This window comes from Diplotaxodon limnothrissa, linkage group LG6 (assembly GCF_057381915.1).
Source record: "Diplotaxodon limnothrissa isolate DT_005_m linkage group LG6, D_limnothrissa_male_GT1.1, whole genome shotgun sequence".
Taxonomy (NCBI): domain Eukaryota; kingdom Metazoa; phylum Chordata; class Actinopteri; order Cichliformes; family Cichlidae; genus Diplotaxodon; species Diplotaxodon limnothrissa.
In genome coordinates, this window is record NC_140601.1 from 34,135,209 (window position 1) to 34,161,699 (window position 26,491).

Sequence of the window (26,491 nt, forward strand, 5' to 3'; positions counted from 1 at the left end):
AGCAAAGATCCCAGAACCACACGGGGGGACCTGGTGAATGACCTGCAGAGAGCTGGGACCAAAGTAACAAAGGTCACCATCAGTAACACACTACAACGGCAGGGAATCAAATCCCGCAGTGCCAGACGTGTTCCGCTGCTGAAGCCAGTGCATGTCCAGGCCCGTCTGAAGTTTGCCAGAGAGCACATGGATGATACAGCAGAGGATTGGGAGAATGTCATGTGGTCAGATGAAACCAAAGTAGAACTTTTTGGTATAAACTCAACTCGTCGTGTTTGGAGGAGGAAGAATACTGAGTTGCATCCCAAGAACACCATACCTACTGTGAAGCATGGGGGTGGAAACATCATGCTATGGGGCTGTTTTTCTGCCAAGGGGACAGGACGACTGATCCGTGTTAAGGACAGAATGAATGGGGCCATGTATCGTGAGATTTTAAGCCAAAACCTCCTTCCATCAGTGAGAACTTTGAAGATGAAACGAGGCTGGGTCTTCCAACATGACAATGATCCAAAACACACCGCCCGGGCAACAAAGGAGTGGCTCCGTAAGAAGTATTTGAAAGTCCTGGAGTGGCCTAGCCAGTCTCCAGACCTCAACCCCATAGAAAATCTGTGGCGGGAGTTGAAAGTCCGTGTTGCTCGGCGACAGCCCCAAAACATCACTGCTCTCGAGAAGATCTGCATGGAGGAATGGGCCAAAATACCAGCTACTGTGTGTGCAAACCTGGTAAAGACCTATAGTAAACGTTTGACCTCTGTTATTGCCAACAAAGGTTATGTTACAAAGTATTGGGTTGTATTTTTGTTATTGACCAAATACTTATTTTCCACCCTGATTTACGAATAAATTCTTTACAAATCCTACCATGTGGATTCATGGATTTTTTTTTCACATTCTGTCTCTCACAGTTGAAGTGTACCTCTGGTGCAAATTACTGACCTCTGTCATCATTTTAAGTGGGGGAACTTGCACAATCGGTGGCTGACTAAATACTTTTTTGCCCCACTGTACATGCCAAGTCACTGGAGTTGTTTGATTGTTGGGGTTTTCTCTGTATTATTGTATGTTCTTTAACTTACAATATAAAACTCTTGTTGTCATTTGGGCCTATATCAATTGAATTAAAGTGAAGTGACAAGATACAGTGCCCCCAAATGAAGACAGCAGCTCATACACTGTATAAAAGACAGATGTGGTCACCATGACATCAGCCATTATTTTGAAGAGTCCTTTGTGAAATCTCATTTTTAGTGTTTTGCTCACTGCTGTCTTGGTTTTTTTCTTGATCCAGAAGTACTTTATTTGGACGTGTTAGTCAAAGCACGCATGTCCTTAACTTTAGAGTATTTAAAGATGTTTTAAACATTTTTTTCTTGCTTCAGTAATGTTGGGGGTTTTAACGTGGGCGTCTATGGGGATTGATTCGCTTTTAGAGCCAGTTTGGCTGCTTGAGGCTGTTTCATATATCTGCTGTGAATCTAAAAAGGCATACATTCACCACACCATCTTCAGAACCTGATAATGTTATGTTGTTACAGTACCATTAAGTGTCAAAAACACACTTAAAGCAGGGTTAGAGAATGTATTATTGCACCACTTTGGACCCTTAAAATGTTTGAGATGAGTTCAGAAAGGACAAGTTGATTGTTCCCACAAGATTTTTCTATATTTTCAATGTCTCAGACACCCATTTTCACTAAATTGCCATCTGGCTGTTGTTGTGTTAATAGTAGGTTGTCCAATGTTCCTTAGAGTGGATCGATTTGGACCACACATTTGACTTTGGGTTGAGTAAATGCAACATCAAAATTCTGGACTTTGAAATTGGTTGCCTAGCATAACAAGTTATCTGCCATGTGCCCCACAGGTGCTGTGTGAAGCAGTTTACTACGCACTGTGTGTGCGCCGGCTGCGTCCTGAGGACCAGGATGTGCTGGTGGAGTTCCCCAGGGTGGAGAGAGTGGTCCAGCGGGTACCGAGGGTGAGACCTCCACAGGGCTTTGCTCTGTCTCAGGCCCGACACCAGGCCCGCAAGGTCCACATGCTGCACACGATGCTGAAGGTCAGTGAAGAAGAGAATATAGTGGGTTAGAGAGAGATGATGCTGGAGTCTCCTTTCAATATTTAAATCTTTAAATGGTGATCAATAACAGAATTCTTTTCTCTTATTTTCAGAATTTTCTGGTCTATATGTTTTTCCTGTTGGTCGTTGTGCTTCTCAACTATTCCGACTCAGCCAAAGACACTCACAGCCTCAGGCTGCGCACTCAGCTGCAGCGAGCCCTACACACACCCGAGTACCACAACATCAGCAGGTATGAATGTACATGAATAGAGCTGGAATATTTTCGTGGTTTAATGTTTCCAAAACCTTGTTGCTGCTCTCATTTGTAAAGGCTGACTTGCTCATAAGACTGTGAGAAGTCTTAGGAAGGATTTTATGGCAGCAGATTTTCTCTCAGGATTTCACCTGATTTTGTCATTTTCTTTAAAATAAAAGAGATCAGATGTGAAATTCTATCACAAACTACCTGTGCTCAGCTCTAGAGTGTCTTCTATTATAGTGTTAAGTCTTACTGAGTGGGCACGACCATCCTGTATGTTCCTCTTCAGCCTGTTTGTCCGCGTGGGACAAATAACCTTCCTTGTGTTTTTGGGTTTTTTTAGCCGAGAAGATGTTCTAGCGTGGCTGCATGACTCCATGTTGCCACGGCTCCTGGATGAGTCTGCCCTCTTGAGAGACACAGGAAGCGTGTTACTCGGCACATTGAGGCTCAGACAAATCCGTGACGCACAGGGTGAGATTTCTTTGTGGCCACTATCTTTACTGAGATGTGAACTTGTTTGGAGCTACATCAGAGCTCTTTGACAGAGCACATCTCAGACTTATTGAATCTATTTTTTGCTTCTTTGTGTAGCTTTCTTCAGTAGTACTACTGAGTCAGAGACATAATGTTTAATATTTCAGGATCCTGACTATTATCTGAATTGCGTTTTATGATTGCATTCTTTTTTTCTGGGTAAACTGATGAAATAAATGCAGATGGACGTCATTGTAATCTTTTCAAAACTTTTCCATTAGCAGATTCTCTTAGGTCAGAAAACACATCATCTCTCTGGGGAAAGAACTTGGTCATATCTCCAAGTAAAGAAGAGGATAATAGTACAGTTTTTGGTGCCATGGATTCAGATTGGTAAGGAAATTATTGAAAACCTGCTTGTGTCTGTGTGGCTATTAAAAGTTATTAACTATTGTTAATTTGCAGGTCATTGGTAACCTGTTTAGCGTTAGAGATAGACTAAGAGAAAACGGAAGATATTACTTTTCAGATAAAGTCTCATACATGCATTTTGGACTTGCAGATTTCTTTTATGAGCTTTTCCATTTGGCTATGCCAAATAGGCAAAAATCCATAAAAGGTGTAGATATGAACTCAAAATCTAATTCTAAATGGGTTGACGACAAGCTGGTGGATGTTAATGTTCTGCTTAGTTTTGTTTTTAACATCTGGCTTTCTTTGATGTCCCCTGTTCACTTCTTTCTCTTTTGTAATTTCTCCCACACGTTTTCCAAGGGTGTGGCGTTTGGATCGGATGGGGGTGTATAACAGCAGAGATGTGGTTCACCAGCTGAACAGAAGCCTGGAAGAAGCCGCCTCCTCCTTAAAGCAGCTGCAACAGCTGCACTGGCTCGACTCTAGGTAGTGATCATGTGAAGACATGACTACAGCAGTAGGACATGTAAAGTCTGAGTTACAGCAAAATAATTAAAACACATTTTCCTTTGTATTGTTCAGGACAGCACAGTGTTTTGCATTTTTTAAACATGTACTCACACCAGTGGCTGTGGACTGAGCTGAGCCAGTTTGACCTGCAAAGTCCAGTTGGTTCAGTCCAGTAAACAGTTAAACATGCCATATTTTGGCCCACGTGGAGTTCACTTGGATGTTGGCATGCTGCACATCTGGTGTGTATGCCAACCTTGCCCAAGACCAAAAACAAATGCTTTCCGGTCCAGCGAAGGGTGAGATCATCTGGCAGTGAGGGAGTGAGAATATGACCTGAAAGAGGTCATGCTCATTGATTTCATTGACCAGGTTGTTCCAAAATTTAGGGGCAATTTGCAAGGGAGTAGAAACTGGGTTCATGTTATTGTGCTAATAATTTCACAATGTTTGGAATCAAACACAACTGCGGCCTTTGCTTTAGAAATCTTGAGCGGAGGTTTACTGTCAGATCATGAGCTGTTTTCTCAATTTGCCCCGGAGCCTGCAGTAATTAAAGCACTGCACAATCAGTAAAACATGAAACATCAAAATAAGACACAGAAAACAATCCAGTGCTGAATGCACTGAGAATGTTGGCTAACATTTAACAACTGTTTCTAAGAATGATAACTCAGTAAAATTGCGTCAAATCATTTTTTGTTTGTACCCTTTATTTCTCATTTGAAATAAAACTTCCTGCCATAAATAAAATACAAGAGCAGTCTACATACCTCCTCCAAGGCAGAAGATCCCTTCAACGGACATGATTTCAGGCCCTGGTTCTGGTCTACTTTGATATATTGATGATAATTTCTCAAAGACATTAAAATGTCCCCAAGTACTCACGCTTGGAAAACAAATCCTTCCAAAAAAAAATTATGGTCCCAGATCAATTCCAGAAGTTAATCACTTCTAAGTTGGGCCAAGACCCACATCTGGAAGAATTTTCATGTAAACCTGTCAATAATTGTTAGTGTCATTCTTCTAACAAACTAAACCTATAACATAATCAGCTCAACGAAGTATCAAAGTATCAAAACAGATACCTGACCGAAACTATGTGAAATATTTTGATGCTTGGTTAGAGCCCGATATATCAGTGGGGCCAGTAAATCAGAAATTTAAATGACCAAATACTGTTATCAGCTTAAATGTGGGCTCCTGATCTTATCATGTGCACTAACTGCGTGTTTTGTTGTGTTCATGTTTATAGGACTCGCGCCGTGTTTGTGGAATTCTCTCTATATAACGTAAACACAAACCTGCTGGCCGTCTTTTCCTTCCTGTTTGAGTTCCCAGTCTCTGAGCGTGCCCAGTCCAGCTTTGACCTCATTGTCATCACATTGTGGCCAATCACAGGGCTGGACCTGCAGCTTCTTCTAATGGTAAACATTCCCATAACCATGAATCCTTGAACTACAGCTGTTTCGTTTTCCCTTTAGTATCATTTTTAAAATGGCACTTTGTGGTTCCAGATCATCCTCCTCGCCTTGGTGTTGTATTTCCTCGTTCGGGGCATATTGGGCTTCCTCAGAGAAGGCTATAGGTACCTGCTGTCAGCCTGGAGACTCCTGGGTATCTGTAAACTGTCTCTAGCAGCGTCTGTATTCGGAATACACCTGTGCCGCTGCATAATAGCTAAACAGCAATGGACATCATACCTGAAGCACCCTCGGGATACCTTCACAGATTTCTACCCCCTGGCCAGACAGACTCAGATGTACACCGTCATGTCTGCCTTGCTGTTGTTCATACTGGTACTCAAGGTAAGAAAGAAAGAGAGGAATCCAGGGTAATTTTACAAATATGTTGCATGTTGTTTATGACATTTTTGCTTGTATAACGATCTGGGAATGCGTTGAAGAGGAAAGAAACATTATTCACGTTTTAGAAAACAATTGTAATGATTTTGACTTCTTATTGACAACAAATCCAATCTAAGACCAAAAAGCAGCAATGAAATGAATCTAATATCAATAGGCAAGGCAAGGCAAGTTTATTTGTATAGCACAATTCAACAACAAGGTGATTCAAAGTGCTTTACAGAGACATTAGAAACAAGAACAAATAAAAAGCATGATTTAAAATGGAATAAAACAAGCAAATAAACTAACTAATTAACAAACAAACAAACAAACAACAGTATATAAAATCAAAACAGATAAAATCAGAACAGTAGATAAAATCAGTAGTTAAATGTAAGTTTTGAAATTTAAGCTTAAAGTGTGGATTTGGTGCTTTATTCAAATGCAGCTGAGAACAGGTGAGTCTTCAACCTGGATTTAAATAAACTGAGTGTTTCAGCTGATCTGAGGCTTTCTGGGAGTTTGTTCCAGATATAAGGAGCATAAAAGCTGAATGCAGCTTCTCCGTGTCTGGTTCTGACTCTGGGAACTGATAAAAGACCGGATCCAGATGACCTGAGGGATCTGGATGGTTCATACTGGGTCAGGAGGTCATTGATGTATTTTGGTCCTAAACCATTCAGAGCTTTATAGACCAGCATCAGAACTTTAAAGTCTATCCTCTGACGGACAGGCAGCCAGTGTAAGGACCTCAGAGCTGGACTGATGTGGTCCACTTTTTTGGTCTTAGTGAGGACTCGAGCAGCAGAGTTCTGAATGAGCTGTAGTTGTCTGACTGATTTTTTAGGTAGACCTGTAAAGATGCTGTTACAGTAATCAAGCCTACTAAAGATGAATGCATGGACTAGTTTTTCCAGGTCCTGTTGAGACATCAGATCTTTTATCCTTGATATATTCTTGAGGTGATAGTAAGCTGACTTTGTTATTGTCTTAATGTGTTTTTCCAGTTTAGGTCTGCATCCATCACTACACCCAAATTTCTCGCCTGGTTTGTGGTTTTTAGATGTATAGATTGAAGTTCTCTGGTGACCTGTAATCGGTTTTCTTTGGCGCCAAAGACTATTACCTCAGTTTTGTTTTTGTTTAGCTGGAGAAAATTGTGGCACAACCAGTCATTGATTTCCTCAATGCATTTACCAAGAGCCTGTACAGGGCCTTGATCTCCTGGTGACATTGTGATATATATTTGTGTGTCATCTGCATAGCTGTGATAGTTTATTTTGTTGTTGTTTATAATCTGTGCCAGTGGGAGCATGTAGATGTTAAACAGAAGGGGTCCCAAGATGGAACCTTGGGGAACTCCACATGTGATACTTGTCTGCTCAGATGTGAAGTTACCTATTGATACAAAGTATTTCCTGTTTTCTAAGTATGTTTTGAACCAGTTTAGTACAGTTCCTGAAAGACCTGTCCAGTTCTCCAGTCGTTTGAGTAATATGTTGTGGTCAACTGTATCAAATGCTGCACTGAGATCCAGTAAAACTAGGACTGACATTTTTCCACTGTCTGTATTCAGACATATGTCATTAAACACTTTGGTCAGAGCGGTTTCAGTGCTGTGGTTCTGTCTAAAACCTGACTGGAAGGCATCGTAGCAATTATTCTGTTTTAAGAAGTAACTGAGCTGTTGAGAAACTGCTTTTTCAATGATCTTACTTAAAAACGGGAGATTTGAGATCGGCCTGTAGTTGTTCATTTGTGTCTTGTCAAGATTGTCCTTTTTCAGTATAGGTTTGATTATTGTCTGTGGAAGCAATTATCACTATCGCTGTAGCGCTCCTTTGTTATCTCTGAAATAATTAAACACAGCATCAGTGTGTCGTTAAGTTGCTCTGGCTGACAGAGTCATTCTCACAGACACAATGCTGCTGTTGTAAATCTTCACTAATCAACTAAGTCTGTGTTAATTCACAGCTAAAATAGTCCCAAACAAGCACACGGTTGATTATTAAAGATGAAGCGATGTTTGCTGAAAGCTGCAGGAAAATAAAGAGCGTATACATTTAACATTTGCGACGTCTTCATTACCAATCGATCTCTGTAACATCAAGGCCATTGTAGGTAAAGTTTTGTTTTTAAATGAGAAAAAACAAATAAAGTTCTGCTCATAAAGCTAACCAAAATAAAATAACCTATAATGGAAATACAGGAAATGTCTTTGTGTGTTTTAACCTCTGACAGTTTGTTCAGATTTATCAGCACATGTAACTTAAAGCCTGTTTTATACTCATTTGACAGTAGTGACGTCACAGTCACCGGGACGCACCACGATTTGGTGTCATTTTGGTTTCAGCTCTTATTTTTGTGACGTGGTTTGCCAGAGAGAAGACATTTCATTGACGTGTCAGCAGACATTTTCAGATTATCGAAAGTTTCTGAGAGACTGCAGAGAAGACGGCGTTCCCTCAAGCAGCAGTGGCGAAGCTATAGTGACATCACCACCAATGTGACGACCATAAACTAGGCTTATGAGAAGAACTGATGCTTAGGTTTGAGACTCTAACAAATGAACCCAGTATTATCCATCTTCTGCTGCTTATTCTTATCAGGGTTGGAGGGGGGTGGAGCCTATCCCAGTGTCATAGGGCATATGGGCCTTGAATTGGCAACAGTCATAGGACAAGAGTTGGAGTACAGCCTGGATAAAAAAATAAAAATAAAAAATGTATCCAACTCAATTTTTCAATTGTTTTGTGTCAACAATAGTTTAAATAGTCTTTAAATGTATAAATACAGTTCAAAGTGTGTGACAGATAAGATGCCTCACAAAGCGAAATAAGAAGGAACAAAAAGCATAACTAACAATATGCAATAATAAGCATATTCTTTTGCCCTTTTTATTTTTAAAGAGGCAAAACATGAATGTTAAAGTTGTTAAAGTAAACACAACTAAATCAAATCACTTTTTATTGTCACATCACATGTGCAGGTACATTGGTACAGCACATGTGAGTGAAATTCTTGTGTGCGAGCTTCACAAGCAACAGAGTTGTGCAAAATACAATAATGTAAACAAGCAAAATACAAGAATGGCTACATCTGAAACTAATAAATATATGTAAATATATTTATTAGTTTCTGCCCATATATCTAAATGGAAGTAAGCTGAAGCAGTTAAGCTTAATTTTTGTTGTTGCTTTGTGATGGCTGTTTAAATCCATTAATTAGGTTGTTTTTGATTGGCAGTGATCAATGCAGCGGGCCACATTCATAAACACAACATATACACAAAACTGTGCTTAAACCACAAATCAAAGTTTTGCATAAACCCAGAATCTGTATTTTCTTACAGTACAAATTTAGAACTCTGACCGTGTGTACGCACTAAGAATGAGGCTGGCTTAGAAAATGTAAACATCTTTAAAAGAAATGCGTATTATTTCCAGTTTTCCAGACTAAAAGAAACAAAAAGAGTGCTTATAGAACTGCGTAAGTAAGCAAAGAGCTTTTAAATTAAATGTAAAGAACAAAATAGTGTCTGATAAACTGTAGGCTGAAGCCGGAGCTCAATGTGGAAACACTTCTTACATAACATATTTTATTAGGAAGCTCTTTTTCTCAATATTTTATTAATTTGCTGGTACTTTTGCATTCGCCCTTATTTTGTGAGAAAGGTACGACTGTTTCTACACACATCATTATATTACAAACTCAAAATGGCTCCAAACGTGTTTGTGATGGAGAAACATTTGTGTCCTTTGGCTAAATTAGATTTAATTACAAGATAACTTTTTTTTCCCAAACACATATTTTTGCTTTCTGTTTCCCTGCTCTCCCTCTCTCTGTGTCCTTGCTCATGCAGGCGTCCCACCAGTTGCGGTTTCTCCGTGAGTGGGCCGTATTTGGCAGAGCTCTGCGGCGCTCAGTCTGGGAGCTGCTGGGAGTTGCTCTGGCGTTACTGCTGTTGGTGCTGGCTTACTCACACACGGGACACCTGGTCAGTTTTTTCTCTTCTCTGTTCATTCTGTTTTTCTCTGGCTCGGCTTCTCCCCCGCACACACATGTGCGCACACCAAATAAACTGTAAATTCAGTCCACATTGTCTCAGCACATAACCTTGTCAAAGTGTGTCCACCCACGAGGTTGTTCAGTTTACTTGTTTTTGGTCTGTTCACTTTCATTGTCATGGCTACAGTTCACTTTCTTTAGAGAATTTCAAATAAACCTGCTCTTTTGCACAGATTGCATAATACAGCTTTGCTCTTATTGTTACACCATGAAAGCATCTGTGCTTCCTTGCTGCCAAACAGCTTTACTGAACGAGAACATTATGACAATAGCATTTATTCAATATTTGAATCATTTATTCAAACCAGCACGGAATAAATAATGACCTGCAGAATGTCTCTGCTGTGTAAATGGCATCGCTTCATCCAACAGACTTTTAACTGTTCTTTATTTAGACATTATGTTCCCTTCAATTCTTTTTTTTAGAGAGCCCTTCAGAACTGGAGTATAATTGTGTTTCATGACATTTCCAGATGATAGAAGAGTAAGATGATTAATAATATTTAAGAAAAGAGCCAAAAACTGCCAAACTATTAAGCTCTTTTGTGGAGCACAGCTATACAAATTAACATCATTTACACTCTTGCCAAACAAACTTGCAACTACTGATGAAGTCTGTCAACATCTGTTAAATGCTTTGAACTTCACAGTTTAACGGTCTCTGGCCACATTCCTACTAGGTGTGCCAGTAGTTTTACATCAACCAGCAATCACTGCTTTGGCAGGTGAGAAGAGGGCCACAGCAATACAAATAGACTAAGACAGTTCACAACAAGCCATCCAAGAGTATTTGTGTAATTACTCATGCTGCTAGAAGCATGGACTGTATATAAAAGATCGATTAGCTTAAGGGTCTGAAAAGTGAAGCCACTGCAGAAGTACCGTATGCCTACATTCTTCTTAATGAAGTCTGTGTTAAAATAACCGTTTGGCTCAAAAATGTGGTTGGATGCCATGGCATGACTGTTGCGGCTCCTCCAACCTATGGCCGCGGCAGGCTAAACATGAGGACACAGATGACGCGCAACAACAAACGCATAAAATACACTTCTGTACCATTTGCTCCTTTTATTCCACATGCAACTGTCCAATATATAAATCAGCACATGGGATTAACTATTAGACAAATGCACAGATTGCACAAACAAATAACTGTACTAATTACAATGCCAACTTACAATTTGGCCTATGGCATCAATTAGTGCACAAATATACAAAAACCATCAAGTTACAGTCAAAATACATCAAAATCATTCAAGCTGCGCTCAACAGAAAGTTTTGCCTCATGCTCACCCGACCTTTCTGCTCATCAACATCAGGTGCCGTGAACAGGTGAGTGCAACCACATTTATCATCTACCACACCCATGAGACACGCCCCACACCCGTGCACCAATACAGTGAGTCCATTTAAACCAACCCACTTAGTCAAAAAGGAACAACTCATATGGCTCCTACAATGACCATAGTTATTGAAAAGGTGTGCAGTTATCTTGCACTCTTGTTGCTTTTGAAAGAGTGACTTTGGGTACAGACCAGATCTGCGACCACTCACAGTTGGGTTCACAGGGCCTTTGGTGTGTCAAGACTGTGTTAAAACAGCAGTAAGATGGAGTTGGTTTGCTATCAGTTTGTGTTTGATTGAGGTCATAAAATTTACATGGAATCTGTTTGTGATGATGTGGCAGTTCACTGAATAGTACAAATCTGCCCAAAAAAAAAATCACTGGCTGCCTTCTTCCACCCCTGGAGGCCATTGCCAGCTCCTCCTGCCCATGGGCCATCACAGGTGACCCCTTGCATCCCATCCGCTGAGGTCAATCAGGTGCCAGACCTCCAGATTCACAACCAGCTTCTTCCCCTGGGCCATTCAGACACACGCACACACCCACCCTACCAATCTGAGCCATAGTCCGAGTAACCCTTATCACTCAGACACGGCCTCTATTTACATCAAGTCGTTTGCACTACTTCTAAGCACTTTGCAACCCCTCCTCTATTGTGTGCCTTGCTCTTGTTTAGTATATATTTCTCCTGTTTGTTATTTGTTCCTGCCATCTTACTATTTCAGTTTTATTCTTGCACAACTAGTGTGGAGCACCCACAATTTCATTGTACATGTGACAATAAAGGGCTATTCGATTCTATTGTCATCTCAAATTCATATTGAATATTTACATTCAGAATCAGACAGAACCTCATAGATTTGAAATAAAAATTTTATATAGGGATATAACCGAAATACAACCAGCTGGTAACCGGTTGGTTTGAGTTCCCTATTCCAAAAAGATGCATTGCCTACCACTCATCATGTGCCCATCACATGATCAGTAGCTTTTCCTCATACTGCATCAGTAATGTTTACATTTATTATTTTTCAAATATTGTCTTAGAATTGATAAAAAGGAAACTTTTTTCCATTCCAGCTCTTCCACTCTGTGTTGGACGGCTACAGCAACGTGATCTCAGCCAGTCTGTCCTTACTGGGTTCCGGTTGGTGTGGCTTGTTGTCATGGCGTCCTGCCTGGATAATTACTGGTCCCAGCACTTTCTCTGCACTGCTGTTCCACATAAGCTTTGCTATATTTCGCCTGGTGTTGCTGTGGTTGGTCACTTCTGTTTTACTGAGGAACTACCGGCGTGCACGGGCAGAACTATACCGCCCAGCAGTGGATCTGCAAGACTACGAGATGGTCGAACTGTTCCTCAGAAGACTCAAAATGTGGATGGGACTCAGTCGGGCCAAAGAGGTACAAATTCTAATTCATATCTGTTAAGGACAATTTTTGTTGCTTTATTTATAGATTAACTTTTTCCATATATACTATTGGAACAAAACAAAATCTGAATGCTTTACCCAAAATCGTATCCTGTGTTTTTTCTCCTTAGTTTCGCCACAAAGTGCGTTTCGAAGGTATGGAGCTCCCACCGTCCCGTTCATCCTCGACCAGCGACTGCAAGTCCCTGTGCTTGCCTCCTCTGGACAGTCCAGACTCCCCACCTACCCCAGACAGTGTTGATGCTGGCTCTGAGGCCTCGTGGCGTCCAGCGTCTTCCAGCCCCTGCAGCCTCACAGAAGCCCCGGGTATCGGCCTGGGACTTGGCTTGGGGCTTGGATTGGGCCTTGGCCCAGGAGTGGTGGTGGGAGGTAACAGCTGGAGAGAGAGAGCAGAGACGGAAGCTTCTCTGAGGAGACTCCTCCCCACCCTGGATGCTCTGCTGCAACAGCTTGACCGTGTCACTGTGACGACAGAGGATCTGTACCACATTGAGTGTAAACTGGAGCGAGCCCAAAGGAAAAGGAGGCGTAGAGGGAGGGAGAGAGATGATGGAGTTAAGGGATGTAGGAGCGAAGGGGGACAGAGAGGGGAAGGGGAAGCCTGGAAAGAACAAAAGCGTGGCAAGGAAAAGAACAAAGGGAGCAGGAAGGGGAAAAAGGTAGATAAAAGTGAACTTCCAAAAGAATGTGGGAGCAGTGCTGCCATCCCCAAAAAGACTCCTGTAGCTACACCCGTTCCCTTTTTGAAGCCCCGACCCTCCTCTGCTTCCACAAACCCCCCTGTTCCCCAGTTGTCTGCCAAACCTTCAATCAGTGTGCCTCCACCCACACCAGTCACAGATAAGTCCTCCGATTCTTCCTCTCTCCCCCTGTCATCAGCAAACACATCATCTTCCCATGTCCCGCCACCAAAAACACCTACAGCTCTTCCATCCACCCGTGCACCCACCCCTTCCCTGCCATCTACGCCCATTACACGCAACTGGGATCTTCCTGCAGAGAGAGAGACCCTCCCTTCCTCAAGCCTGTTCAACCACCCAGCTCACACAACCACGATCCCTACACGCAAACGGAAACGCAAACCCCCATCCCTCAAAAACAAAGTGCACCCAACTTAGATAAATATGAGCAGATCGAATGAAAGAAGTGAAAGGTGGAGAAAAAGGATGTGCACTTAAAATGATGGGTTAAGGACGAGAGGAGGCGCTCATGGGCAGCAGGTTTTGTCTTCAGATGCCACTCTCTAAACCCAAGGAAAGGACAGAAACTAATAGATGTGAAAGTACAAGGATGAGCTACAGGAAAGAATCAAGAAGGATCAAACAAGGAGTTTGGGGTACTGAAAGACAAAAAGAGCAATAAAATAAGACTTTGCAGGTTTATAAGCAGTGATCCGTCTCAATCCCGACTCAGTTCTCAAGGTGCAGGTCACCAGATGCTAGCTGAGCTGGTTAAGGGGACATAAAGTCAGCAGTGAAACCAAGAAGTTCCTTTCATTGTTTTCCCCGGACCAAAACTGCCCCCTGATCCCATGTGACCCTGGAGGTTACCTGGGGTCGTTGACAGGAGCGCAGAAAAGTGCTCACCATAAGACTCAATGAACTGAAAGCATTCTATGCAATCAGACTTTTGTGTATCTCAGAAAGAACGTGTGATTTCTCAATTATGTTACCTGTCTACATACTGTTACGTTTTCTATTTTTGGTCACCATGGGTACCTGTGGCCTGTCCCAAATTTGCATGCAGGCGCACACAGATATACGCACATGCAGGTGTACACATGTGTAGAAATAACACTGTAGACAACATATCAGCAAATAGGAACGTGTGGTACACTTCAGCCCACTGGGTTACAGGTGAAAACACACACACACACACACACACACATACATGCATGCACGCACACACACACACACAGACATAATGCTGTTGGGATTCCAGCAGCCAGTTATTCAGGGCGCAAATATATCCCTCCTCTCCAGAGATGATTGGAGAGACTGAAGATAAGAGAGATGAAGTCAGAGGAGCCAATGACAAGGAGGTGTAGCAAGTGAAAAGCAAGGTTAGTGTGAAGAAAATGATACTGAACAGATAAGTCTAATTGTAGACAAGGAAACAGACAATACTGAGCATTTACACATGTTCTCCCATTATAAAGCTATAATGACTCCCAGTCTGATTATCTTTCCTAATTGTTTATTTTTTGTTGTGTTTTGTTCCATATGGAAGCAATTTAAAAGCACTTTTGTTCTGAAGTATTGTTTTGTTTTTGTAATGAGGTGTGGTTTAAATAATAAGCTTGGTATCCAAACCAATAGAGAAAGCTTCACTCATACTGTATCTTAATTATAAACATTGCCAAAGCTTTTGTATCATTTATGCATCCTGGGATTTTAACCACACCAGTTAAATAATTCATTCATTCTTGTACTTGCACTTTATTCTTTAATGGAGCTGATATCAAACCCCATATTTAACTCTCATGTGTCAAGTCATGCCTTTACAGCAACATTATAGAAACGTCCTAGTAAGTATTATCAAAGTAATCAAGCAGTAGCTTGCAGTTGTTTGTACTTTTGTTTGCTCTTTGTGGTGATGATGTTTTTGCCTTATTTTGTTCAACATGCGCACTTCTTGTGTCCAGCGGGCAGATCTCAGGGAACCCAACCTTTTCTTAAAACCTGTAAGGAAGTCCAGGAAAAACAAAAGCTGATATGTAGAAGTTAAACTATGCAACTATGGTCAACATGACCCCTGCTCCCTCCCTCCCTTTTCTCAGCAAGGCTCTAGAAGTTGTACATCATCGAATTTGCCTTGGATTTAATTAAAATATATAACGTTAAAAAGGTACTTATAGCCATGTCAGTTTAATTTAGCCTACATCTTTTCCCCTCTGTTTTCATACAAAACACCACGGTTAAAGAGCATAAAACAAACTTACAGGTGCTCTTAAAAAGAAATTAAAAAGGGAACTTTTCTTCTTCTGTGCGTGTACATTTCTGTATATATTAGCGCTTTGTGATGTATATTTTTGCTTTTCATGATCAGTCATTTTTGTGCTGCAGCAACGTACACATAGGTCGAGCACTGGTGTTGCAAACTTCAGAGTTTTATGTTCCACTGGTGTAATCAAAGTACTACAGCCAAAGCTTCTAATCAGTTTACTCTTTGACGGCGAATAGAAAACCCCAAACAGCACAGCAGTCGGCAGTTCCCACCTCCACCAGCATTATATTCCTGCTCTGCGTGTAACAGTTTAGTGCCAAAGCTCACCGTTGTCTTCTGTTGTAAAATGCATTTTGTTTAAAGCAGCGTTAAAGATTTGTCTGTATGCTCTTGTTTGTATTTTGCAGTTGTCGCACTTCTTATGCTTTTGCACTTGACAAAGTCAAATAAAGAATTTGACAGCTGAACTTCTTGCAAAATGAAAAAAAAAATTTTTAAAATGTCAAATGCTAGCTTAAGTACTTGGTTTCCACCCTGTAGGTAATGCAGTACGTTCAGATTTGCTGATAAATTAGCCGCAATGTTTGGTACTTGTCGATGCCAATCCTATAGTCACAGTGTGTAGGTTGAAAAGTTGAAGAAGAGAAAAAAAAAGTTTATTTACAAATCCAGGAGTTACATAAACAACAGTAACAGTTTATCATGTTTATAGTGTCTAAAATTCACTCTGTCTCTGGCCTTCACTAACTCCTGGGAAAATTTTCTGGAACAAATTTCTCCCTTTGTCTTTTGTGTACGAAGGATTTTTCTGTTCTCACTAAAAACAGCTCCCCGCTGTTGCTGAAAACAGCTCCCTTAGAGAAGTGAGACTGACCCAAAGCAGTAGAACAGCTGGACAGTCATCTAAACAATGGGCAGAAACTCACTACAGGGTACTCCAACGCTGAGGGGGGACAGCTGATTCATGAGTAAACTCTTTTACATTACCATTAGGTATATTGTTAGAAAAATAATTATACCTGCTTTGACTCAGACTTAAGAATGCTCAAAGGTGCATTTGGGCTTTCATTCCTTCTTTGTGGATCAAAAATGAGCACAATGCCACTTTAAGTTTTTAGTTTGTTTTATTCACTTCATATACTTTTGTCTCGTCTTTTGTTTAATTTCTCGACAAGAAATTAAACAAAATCTGTGAAATCGTCTACAGTGGACACCAGTCTTTTTCGTTGTCCGGTGGCTTCCACATTTGTTGGAGCACTGCTCTGTGACAAAGGTTTGCTCTGCCCTTGGGTCAGTGAAATCCCGGGAGTTGAGCGAGACTGGATGGCTTCTTGAGCCTAAGTTATAGCAATGAGGTAAAACGGGTTGAAATTAGAGAAATTAAGTGCAAGTAGTGGTGATGAGGAAGACTTTGTATGTTGGTCTTACCCTGGTCCTGATCCTCTTGATGTGTCGTAACCTTGCTAGCCACTTAGAGGCGTATGCGTCAGAGGGGTTAGCTCTGTACTGGTGCACCAAAGAGGCCATCTGAGGAGAGAGAGACGAGTCGAGAATGTGTGTCACCTCTGCAAAGTGTGTTTGACTAGATGTAAGAAGATAAAAGACTTACATTTGCATGCAGAGCCATCTGCCTGACTAACAGGGGAAGGTTTCGATCTGAAACAATTTTTGCCACCGTTGTGTCTACTAATCCCTCGAGGTCTGAAAGAGGGTATATAGAAGAACTCATTAAAGCTAAACAAAGCTGACAAAAATGAAGAACAGGATCCGAAAAAGAAGTGATTAGCTCACCTTTGCGGCACTGGAGGGTAACGAGGTTACATTCATAATCCAGTGGTTTTATAATGACTTCGACAAAATTAAACTGACCCTAAAGGAAGGGAAAATGGGCATTAAAGGACAGAATATCAACAGCAAATTTCAGATTCTTTTACTGTGCTCGTGTGTGTCTACCTTAATTGTGCCCAGTTTGTACTCCTCTCCAGAGTCATTGTACACCACCATGACAAAATCGTTGCCAATGTGTCGCTTTTTGTTGCAGCAACCCTTGTCGCTCTCCCTGTTTGGCATCAGTGTGGCTATGTGAAAGATAGCTGCAGGGACACAATTTCATTTATAATATGCAAATTACAGACTGGCTGTAAAGAAAAAAATAAATATATACTGTATGTGTGTTTTTCCTGACACACACACACACCCTGCATGATGTCGTCATGCCAGCAGTAGGTGAACTCTCCATCATCTCCATACTGGTCAAGCCCTCCAAGAAAAATCTGGTCTGGATCGCAGTCTTTCAGATGGATTAATTTGCCAAGACCTGTGAGGAAAGAGGCGTAGCGGTTCGAACCGTACTCGTTCGACAAGATGGCGACTTCATTGTTAACCTAAAGAAAGTGAAGAGGATCAAGACATTAAGCCAGAAAATATAGAAATTATACGGCAGTGATTAGCAAAACTACAGTCAGCACATCCTCACCTGACCAGCTCCTACAAACACCACCCCAATTTTATGGGTGTCATAAGGGGGCATTTGGTCCAGAACCTTTACTGCACGGTCAATCACCTACGACAGAAAACACAATGTAAACCACGCCGTATGATCCAGAAGAAGGTGTAGGAGAGAATTCAGGTTACCTGAGTTTTGGGCAGCAGAAGTGGCTTGTTGGCTTCATTCCCAAAGAAAGGAGAGTGGTAGAGCTGCAGAAACACAAAGCTAGAAGATATAAGAAGAAAGAAAGTCAGTTTAGACACATGGATATGTAAATTAAAGGCAATCTACTTTCATTGAACCTCATGTTTACTGGTCAACAGAACCTGGACTACAAACACAATTTAAGGAACCAAATAAAAGCAACACAGCTTCTGGTACCAAATATCTTGTTTCCATGCCAAGAGATATCTAGACATTTCTATTCAAACATCTGTTTATATGGATGAGGTTGCAGAACAATTTCAAAATAATGGTCCTCGGCATAAAATACCAAAGACTTTGTGCACAGAGGTTTCTCCAGATTTTCAGAATTTGTGATATTATAGATATCCAAAGGACAAGGAAGAAAGTCCACATTGGATGCCCGTGATCTTCAGGCCCTACAGGTGGCACTGAAATAAAAACAGGTGTGATTATGTCATGGAAATCATTGCATGGGCCCAGGAACACTTCCAGAAATCACTGTGAATACAGTGCCTTCCACAAAGAAGAAACCACATGTGTACATGGTCCAAAAACACCGCAATCTTTTCTGGGCCAAAGCTTATTTAAAATGGGTTGAGGCAAAGGGGAAAACTGTTCTGTGGTCAGACAAATGGAAATTTGAAATTCTTTTTGGAAAATGTGGACAAGGCATCATCCAGACTAAAGAGAAGGACCATCCGGCTTGTTAGCAGCACTCACGTAATATCTGATTAGGGTATTGGTGGTGCATTAATGTGTATGTAATTAGGAGTGTGAACATCTGGAAAGGGACCGTCAATGCTGAAAGGTATACACACAGGTTTCAGCCTTTTTCCAGAGAAGGCCTTGAATATTTTAGCTAGACAATAAGAAACCCTATACTGAATCAATTAAAAAGCATGGCTTCATAGTACAAGAGTCCAGATGCTGAACTGGCCTGCAGTCCACATCTTTTGCCAACTGAAAACATTTTGGTGCATCAAAAAAGAGCAGCTAAAATCCTCAGAAAAGAATGGGAAGTCCGGATCCCTGACCTTTACAGACTTTTGTTAAAAAACAAAAACAAAGGGGGGGTGCTGTACAGTGATAAACATGGCCTTGTCCAAACTTTGAGGCCTGTTGTTGCCATAAAATTCGAAATGACAGTTTAAACATTTGACATGCTTTCTGTTCTAAATAAAATATGGGTTAATGACATTTTGAAATCCTTAAATTTTTTTGTATTTATATTTTAAACAGTGTCCCAAATTATTCGGAGCTGGGGTTGGAAATACACCTCTATGCACGGCCTCTGTTCTTAGAAGGTATTCATAACTATTTCCAAATGCTGCATTGCAGTTTCTGTCCACGTTCTGATTTTTCATCACCTTAAAAATTTTTTTATTTAAAAACACAGTTGCAGCACATAATTAAAAAAAAAATAAAAATTTGCTCACTAACAGGGTGACACTTTTGATCTTGCAAGTCAAAATGAGCTTACTGACTTTACTTGATACATTGCATCATTAATTTAGCAGAAACACATCACAGAAGCTGCAGCAGTTTCTTGTATAAATCGTGTAATACCTGGGGCTCAGTCCAGAGATTTTCTCAGTGTTGCTGGGACCAGGTCGACTGTGGTAAGCGTCCCTCTCCGCCCGCCTCTCCCTCCTGGAGGAGGGGGCTGAGACTGAGATTGTGTGACCTCTGGGCCGGTGGCCTCCACTGGGGGAGATGGGTGCAGATTGTACTGGTGCTGGTGGAAAAGACAACCTCATCCCCGCTCCTCCACTCTGAGATGACGATACAGCTTGGCCTTCACCTGCTGGGCTTGGACCTCCCGCTACATTAGTGTCCACTCCAGTGTTTCCCTCTACCTTTTCTTTCGCAAACTGGGGCTGCTGGGGTTGAGGCATGCCGTCTGAGGGTGCTCTAGGCCGTGACGTGTCAACCATCGCACTTTCTGACTCCATAGCAGCCTTGGCAAAAGCTTCAGGTAATGTCTGGAGCTCAGGAGAGGAGCTGGACTTGTTGAGTCCATGACCCTGGGACTGAGTGTGTGTCTGGAAGGGAAGGTCAGGCCCCTGGCTTCCTGGAGTGGATGGTCCAAAAGGGGGCTGATCGATTGGAATTGCTCCCTCACTTACTTCTTCCAGGGTTGACTTTTCATCATCCTGACTTGAGGTGGAGGAGGACTGAAAGTGAGAACAAAAGCTGTTTATTTAAAGTACTGCAATGAAAGTATGCAAGTTTTAACCACAGACCCCACTGTGACATCACCCACCAGTTTAACTCCTGATTAGCATTTACAAAGAGGGAGGGTGTGAGCTAAATAGCCATGTAACGGTAAATGGACTGGTTCTTATATAGCGCTTTTCTACTCTGTCTGAGCACTCAAAGCGCTTTATACAACTAATTCATTCACCCAATCACACCCATTCACACAAGCACTTCTAAGCTTAAGTATCTAACATTCATACACATTCACACTCCGATGGATGCATCAGAGAGCAACATGGGGTTAGTATCTTGCCCAAGGATATTTGGCATGCAGACTGGAGCAGCCTGGGATCGAACCACCAACCTTCTGGTTAGTGGCTGATCTGCTCTGCCACCTGAGCTACAACAACCATGTCAATCACATATTAGCCATACCCTAACTCATCTCTTTGTCATCTTTTTGACATTAAATGAGACACAAAATTCCTCCTTGAAATAATCTGGAAAATGAAGGTCATGCTGTTTTGAATCATTAAACATTGAAGACCTTTCTGAGGTCACAGAAGTGAGCAGTAGGATGACACAATCAGACTTCCTTTTGCAACAAGAACCTGCAAGCTGTTTCCATCTTTTATATACATATATATATATATACAGGTTTTAACTATGGTTTTAACATGCTGCCAAAGCACAGCATGGGTTGTTAAAGGCGCTGCTAAGTGAGTCATCAGAAGCTGCACTCCACTTGGCTGCTACCCATTACAGCAGTGGCAAAGGAAAGCCACTTAAAAAGAAAAGCTGACAGTTTATAATCAAATAGCACAGGTGACGCAAATGATGGAATAAACAGCCTTGAGGTGCAGGCACTGACAGTAAAGCCACAACAAGTGTTTTAATGGATGTGCACATGGTGATTTGTTTAATGCTGCACAAGACATCATTAAGTCTGCGTGTGTGGTTTGGTGAACATGGTCCTACCCTGCTGAGTGTTTCAGGAGGAGTCTTTGTAAACTTATCAGCAGCTATGAAGATTGGATCAGACAACATTGGCTCAAACTCTGCACTCCCCAGCCATTCAGGCGGCGTGTTTGCTGTAGCAATTCCTGATCCCTCCTCCAGCACCACGACAGAGTCTACAGGAGGATACAGCCACAACCATGTGGGTTATAAGTCAATGCAGGTATATGAAAGCAATGCACGCACACAGACACACAAATCACAGTCTTGTCCACTGTTAGTCACACAATCAGAGATACACAAATATGCAGGTGGTAAGACTAAAGATTTTATCAGCTGTCAGTAGTAATCATGACAACAACACCTCACAAACATTCTCTCTAAAATCTCAATTCAGGTTAAACACACAATAATTCAAATAAGTCATTGTAACAGAATCATATACATCTTCTCAGGCAAAAAAAAAGAAACAAAGCCGTGTGGCAAGATCATGACCTACAGTGACATCAACATAAAATCACTGAGATCAGAGGCAGATTTATCAGTGCGGCAGGCAGCATCACTAGTTCGTTTACTCATTTTCTATCAAGTTGCATGCATCGTTTTGGCTGCTGGTTATCTCATCCCAAACGCACGGCAGCTACTGCAACAGCAGCCCAGACCAGTCTTGCATCTCCCAAACAACACATTCAAAGAAGAAGAGAAACACAATCACAAGCAGGCACATTTGATTTTTTAAGACCCCCAAACTGCAGCTCAGAAAAAGTCTTCATCACCCTACTGGTTAACCAGTAAAGCAAGGAAGTGCATCATGTTGCTTAGATGAGGTCTGGGCTTTTCTGTTGACAACATCAGAGGGTCAGAGGTTAAAGGTCAAAACCTGGGAGTATATTTCAGAAACAGAAGGGTTAGAAAACTTATTCAGGAAGAAAAAAATATAATGCAGAAGATGTCCAAAAAAACAACAACAAAAAAAACAAAAAACTGAATCATGATTCATCTTTAGGTGTCATTTGGCTGACTGATTCCAGCGCAGACATGTTTTCATTAGCAGTAAGAGAAACCCCCGCCCCGTGTTAATAGAAGACTAACGGTAAAGCAGAAATGCTGAGTATCTATACTTGCACAATCTTTAAGGAAGCAACAGCAGTTCTTTCGCATAACACAATGTGATTGGTGTGCTTGAGAATCCATGGAAAATGATGGTCCTCCCCATTATTTCTTAAAATTAAATGGAGACCTTTTGGAAAACACTGGAATTTTCTTGTCTAAACTTAGATGAGAAAACCAATTTCACTCTCATATCTGTTAAATGCGAAAACTACTGCCAAAAGCTTTATACCGCAGCATTTTAAAAAAAAAAAAAGGAAGACTTTATTAGTTGTCTCACAACTTCACAGTAATGACTTTCAGAAGAAAAAAAACTGTACAACTGTCAATTGTTAAATATGAGAGCAACAACTCAAAGTTGCTCAACAACACAGGTGTTGTGTGACAAAAGCCTATTTCCTAGGAATCCCCAAAAGACTGGATTTTCCTGAAGATAGCAAAAGAAAACCGTCACCAGTTGAGGGCATCTTTCAATTTCATTTTTACATAGAGACAGGCTAAATAAATAAATAAATAAATAAATAAATAGAGAACTGGGAGAAAAGAATACCAAGTTCTGAAAATGTTACAGTGAATTTATTTCAGCTAGTGGTTGTATTTTTTTATAGAAAGTAGTTGTAGGGGGGAAATATTTCTGGGTTGGAAAATTGTCCAAAAATACTCTAGTCACTGTGTTAGCATGAGTAATGCAAAGAAAAACGTCACTTTGCATTTGGTAAACACAAGGCATTGTGTTTAACAGGCATGTTATAGTTTCCACGAGTGCACTCTAAGGTTGTGAGACAAATTCATCACTGGCGTGAGGCTCTGCGTGGATATTCTGCCAGTAATTTTGTAACTGTTCGGACTCATCTGGACACACAAAACTACAATGGACTAACTACACACACACTCTTACAGGGGACTGTAAGCTGATGAATATAATAACAGTGACTATTCGTTTGTGGTGTCTGCTGCAGGAGTACAGTTGCTGCTTAAATTGCTCTAACACTACAAAAAGAGCAGAAACTATGCAGCCATCCTGCAAGTATGGATGCTCAATTGCATCCATAAGGTCCGCATCATCAGGGCGTATAAACACGGCCCAATTTAACTGATTAAAGAAAATTCTGACACTTAATTTCCATAAAGCCACAAAAAAAAAAAAATTGTTTTACATTTCAGCTTTTGTAATGATCTAATATCTTCACTCTGCATAGCTCCAATGCTTCTGGTCTTAAAAGCAGGATCAACAGCATTCCCTTCTTTTTGCTAGCAGTCGCCTCACCAGAAACAATAGACAGATATGAGATTGGTATGAAGCTTCTCATCTAACTCAAATGAATCAGGGAATATAATTAAAGAAAGATTCCTAATCTGTGCTTGCAGACTGCTGTGTTGTGCAAGTGAGAAGAAATATACTGCACCAGGAGTTTTTTGGAGGGGGGGTAGATAGATGTGGGGTCACACATGTGGTGGACGGTACCTGCCCAGGAAATGCTCCTGTGCAACCTGCCAGGGGCTGGTGGGCCTGGGGGGGCAGTGCCCATACCCAGAGAGCAGAGAGAGCCACCCACTGCAGGCGAAGTGCCAGAGGACAGGTCAGTGGCACATGAAGCCACATAACACACCGCAGCCAATCACAAACCAGCATGGGTGATGAGGATGAAGAAACATGTAAAGAAACCAACCAGAACAAGGGAGGAAATCTTAAGTGCAGTTAAAAATAAAATGAAAAGAAGGATGAAAGAAAGAATGGGGGGGGGGGGGGCTGATGTCCTGAAGAAACTTGAAATGGATCCCCAAAACAAATAAGATGACTAAAATAACAGCTCACTGAAACAGAGGCACCTGCAACAAAAAGAACATGTGATTTAAGGCAGTGATATCTGACAATCAATAACCTGAATGAATCCCAGCTGGGCTACTGAACACCTTCAGGCTCAAATCCAGCACTTACAGGCAATTTAGCATTTCACTTAGTCCATTAAAAGGGTATCAAGGACATGCAGTCACGCAGATAGAAGGGTTGCATTCATGCGTAACATTACATCATACTGTAGCTTCCTAATCTGGATATGCTGTTTTTAATTTCATTGATAACAGCAGGATCCAAATTTTCCGGGACCAATAACTCATCAGCACTTATACAACACAAGAAAAACGTCACAAACTTTCTGATATTTCTTGCTTTCTATGCCCAGACAAACCATTTCTCACCTGTGTTGGAGCGCTGAATCAGGTTTGCCTTTCCTCCAACACTGCTGTGTGTTTGGGTTAGGGGCTCAGAGACAGGAGCTGGAGCAGGGACAGCTGTGCTAGCAGGAGCACTGGCTGTCTGAGTGGGAGGTTCCTTCACTCCCTCCATTGCCATCAGAACACTGGAGAGCTCTTGCAGCGGCATGTTGCCAAGCTCAGATGAGAAAGGGCTAGGTGGGTTCTCCAAACACATTAGCCAGCTTGTGTTACCTGTGACGACAGTATTAGAGCCCAGCACAGAAAGCAAGAGTGTCAGGGAGCACATAACACAAACAGCAGAAAGTATCTTTAAAATGAATGCCTATCATTTACCAAAGCGCACTGAAAGGTATGTGGATGATTCTTTTCTTTTTTTTTTTGTTCCCCAACAGTCACCTTCTGACAATACTCGCATAATAACGAAACACAGAAAGTTTCTACAATAACTGTAGAGGGGACATTCTTAATGGTGACATACCTGACGGTCTGCGTATGAAGATCTCTGCCCAGCCTTGTGTGAGCATTGGGGCAAATTCAGCCAAGGTGGGGTTGTCTTTCAGAGTAGGAGGCACAGATGGAGTGGCAGAGGTGGAAGAGGATGGACCTAAACTATCCAGAGCAGGACCAGAGGAGGGAGAGAGTGGAGCAGTCAACTCACCCTCAGAGGGAGACACCAGAGGACTGAGACTCTGAGCTGGACCGGCACGTAGAGCATGACCACCTGTAAGTCAAAGCCAGATTTCTTTATTGTAAAGTCAGACAATCAGAGAAAGCACAACAACATTATTACTTCCCAAGACTCCTACATTGAAGACTGTAAGTCAAAGAAAGCAACAGCATGGTAACATAGAAATAACTTTTAGAACTGAAATATAGACAGCAACGTATCATTTTTCTACAAAAGCAGTGTTACCTTCCTAGCAACAGCAAAAAAAAAAAAAAAAAGAAAATTTAAAAAAATTACATATTTGTTTTTTTTATTTCTACCTGACATGGAGCGAACTCGTATGCGTGCAGCTCTGTTGTGCTGCTGGCTTGACTGTGACTCCAATTTGGCTGGAGCCTCTTTGGTCATTCGGGTGTGTAGTGATGGGTCTGACCTGCGGGAACAGGAGAGCAACATTATTGCTAACAATCCAAAGTGGTTGCAGGCATGCTAGCTGCTCTGTGACCAGTGTTGGTCACGTTACTTGAAAAAAGTAATCAGTAACTAATTACTGATTACTTCCCCAAAAAGTAATCCGTTACTTTACTGATTACTTATTTTCAAAAGTAATTAATTACTTTTAAAAACACCACCTGGGTGGGTGGGGAGTGCCAAACATAGAAAATTATGTCCTCTCAATACAAGCGAGGATTCTTTCTTCCTGGATACATGAACATTCTGATCTGCCATGGCTAAATATTGAGGAAGTATTATGTAAACCATCCTCACCTGTTAACTTCTTAGGGAAACGTCTAAATGACTTACCTCACGTAATAAAGCATAACCCACTGATATATAATGCTATGTGGACGTGGCGAAAACTGAGAAAAATTTTTAACAGTAGTCTTCCGTTTAATATCTTGTCAACGTTTATAAATAATCTAGACCTTCTGCCACAAAACATAGGGTCAAGCTTTGTGGGATGGCATAAAGTAGGTGTAAAGAGGTTTTATGACCTCTTTAAACATGGTGAGTTTAAATCATTTGAATCCTTGAAGTCCCAGTATTCTATGTCAAAGACTGAGTTTTATAAGTATTTGCAACTGAGAAATTATGTGTTAAAAAATGCTAAAACATTACGAATCTCAACTGCCTCTTTTCGGTTGGAGAAATTTTTTTTGGATAATAGGGAGCATAAACATTTTGTGTCAAAGTTTTATTCCGAGATTTATGCCCTAATCGAGGATAAACTGGCATGGTTGAGAAAATCTTGGGGGACGCTGCTTAAATGTGAAATAGATATACAGGCATGGGACAAAAT

General features: G+C 41.3%; 2 protein-coding genes across 5 annotated transcripts in view; one reads left to right on the forward strand and one right to left on the reverse strand.

Annotated features, from left to right (window-relative positions):
• pkd1a (polycystic kidney disease 1a) overlaps window positions 1-14,585 on the forward strand; it is an 87,526-nt gene extending 72,941 nt beyond the window's left edge. The window contains exons 47-56 of the mRNA XM_085355081.1: window positions 1,871-2,065; window positions 2,179-2,318; window positions 2,671-2,801; window positions 3,086-3,197; window positions 3,579-3,704; window positions 4,984-5,155; window positions 5,246-5,536; window positions 9,438-9,572; window positions 12,069-12,392; window positions 12,532-14,585. Coding sequence (XP_085211207.1) covers window positions 1,871-2,065; window positions 2,179-2,318; window positions 2,671-2,801; window positions 3,086-3,197; window positions 3,579-3,704; window positions 4,984-5,155; window positions 5,246-5,536; window positions 9,438-9,572; window positions 12,069-12,392; window positions 12,532-13,539 — 2,634 coding nt within the window. The 3' untranslated portion in view covers window positions 13,540-14,585. The remainder of the gene's footprint in view (window positions 1-1,870; window positions 2,066-2,178; window positions 2,319-2,670; window positions 2,802-3,085; window positions 3,198-3,578; window positions 3,705-4,983; window positions 5,156-5,245; window positions 5,537-9,437; window positions 9,573-12,068; window positions 12,393-12,531) is intronic.
• A 1,907-nt stretch (window positions 14,586-16,492) lies between these two features.
• The window catches only part of tsc2 (TSC complex subunit 2), a 33,384-nt gene continuing 23,385 nt past the window's right edge, over window positions 16,493-26,491 (reverse strand). For 3 of the 4 annotated variants that reach the window (XM_085355083.1, XM_085355085.1, XM_085355082.1), the window contains 14 exons: window positions 25,512-25,624; window positions 25,003-25,245; window positions 24,507-24,755; window positions 23,773-23,862; window positions 21,219-21,373; window positions 19,608-20,215; window positions 18,002-18,080; window positions 17,844-17,930; window positions 17,565-17,751; window positions 17,321-17,460; window positions 17,159-17,237; window positions 16,977-17,068; window positions 16,796-16,894; window positions 16,493-16,704 (listed from right to left, as the gene is read on the reverse strand). In XM_085355083.1, coding sequence (XP_085211209.1) covers window positions 16,546-16,704; window positions 16,796-16,894; window positions 16,977-17,068; window positions 17,159-17,237; window positions 17,321-17,460; window positions 17,565-17,751; window positions 17,844-17,930; window positions 18,002-18,080; window positions 19,608-20,215; window positions 21,219-21,373; window positions 23,773-23,862; window positions 24,507-24,755; window positions 25,003-25,245; window positions 25,512-25,624 — 2,380 coding nt within the window. In that variant the 3' untranslated portion in view covers window positions 16,493-16,545. The remainder of the gene's footprint in view (window positions 16,705-16,795; window positions 16,895-16,976; window positions 17,069-17,158; window positions 17,238-17,320; window positions 17,461-17,564; window positions 17,752-17,843; window positions 17,931-18,001; window positions 18,081-19,607; window positions 20,216-21,218; window positions 21,374-23,772; window positions 23,863-24,506; window positions 24,756-25,002; window positions 25,246-25,511; window positions 25,625-26,491) is intronic. The other variant, XM_085355084.1, reaches the window with a different exon arrangement.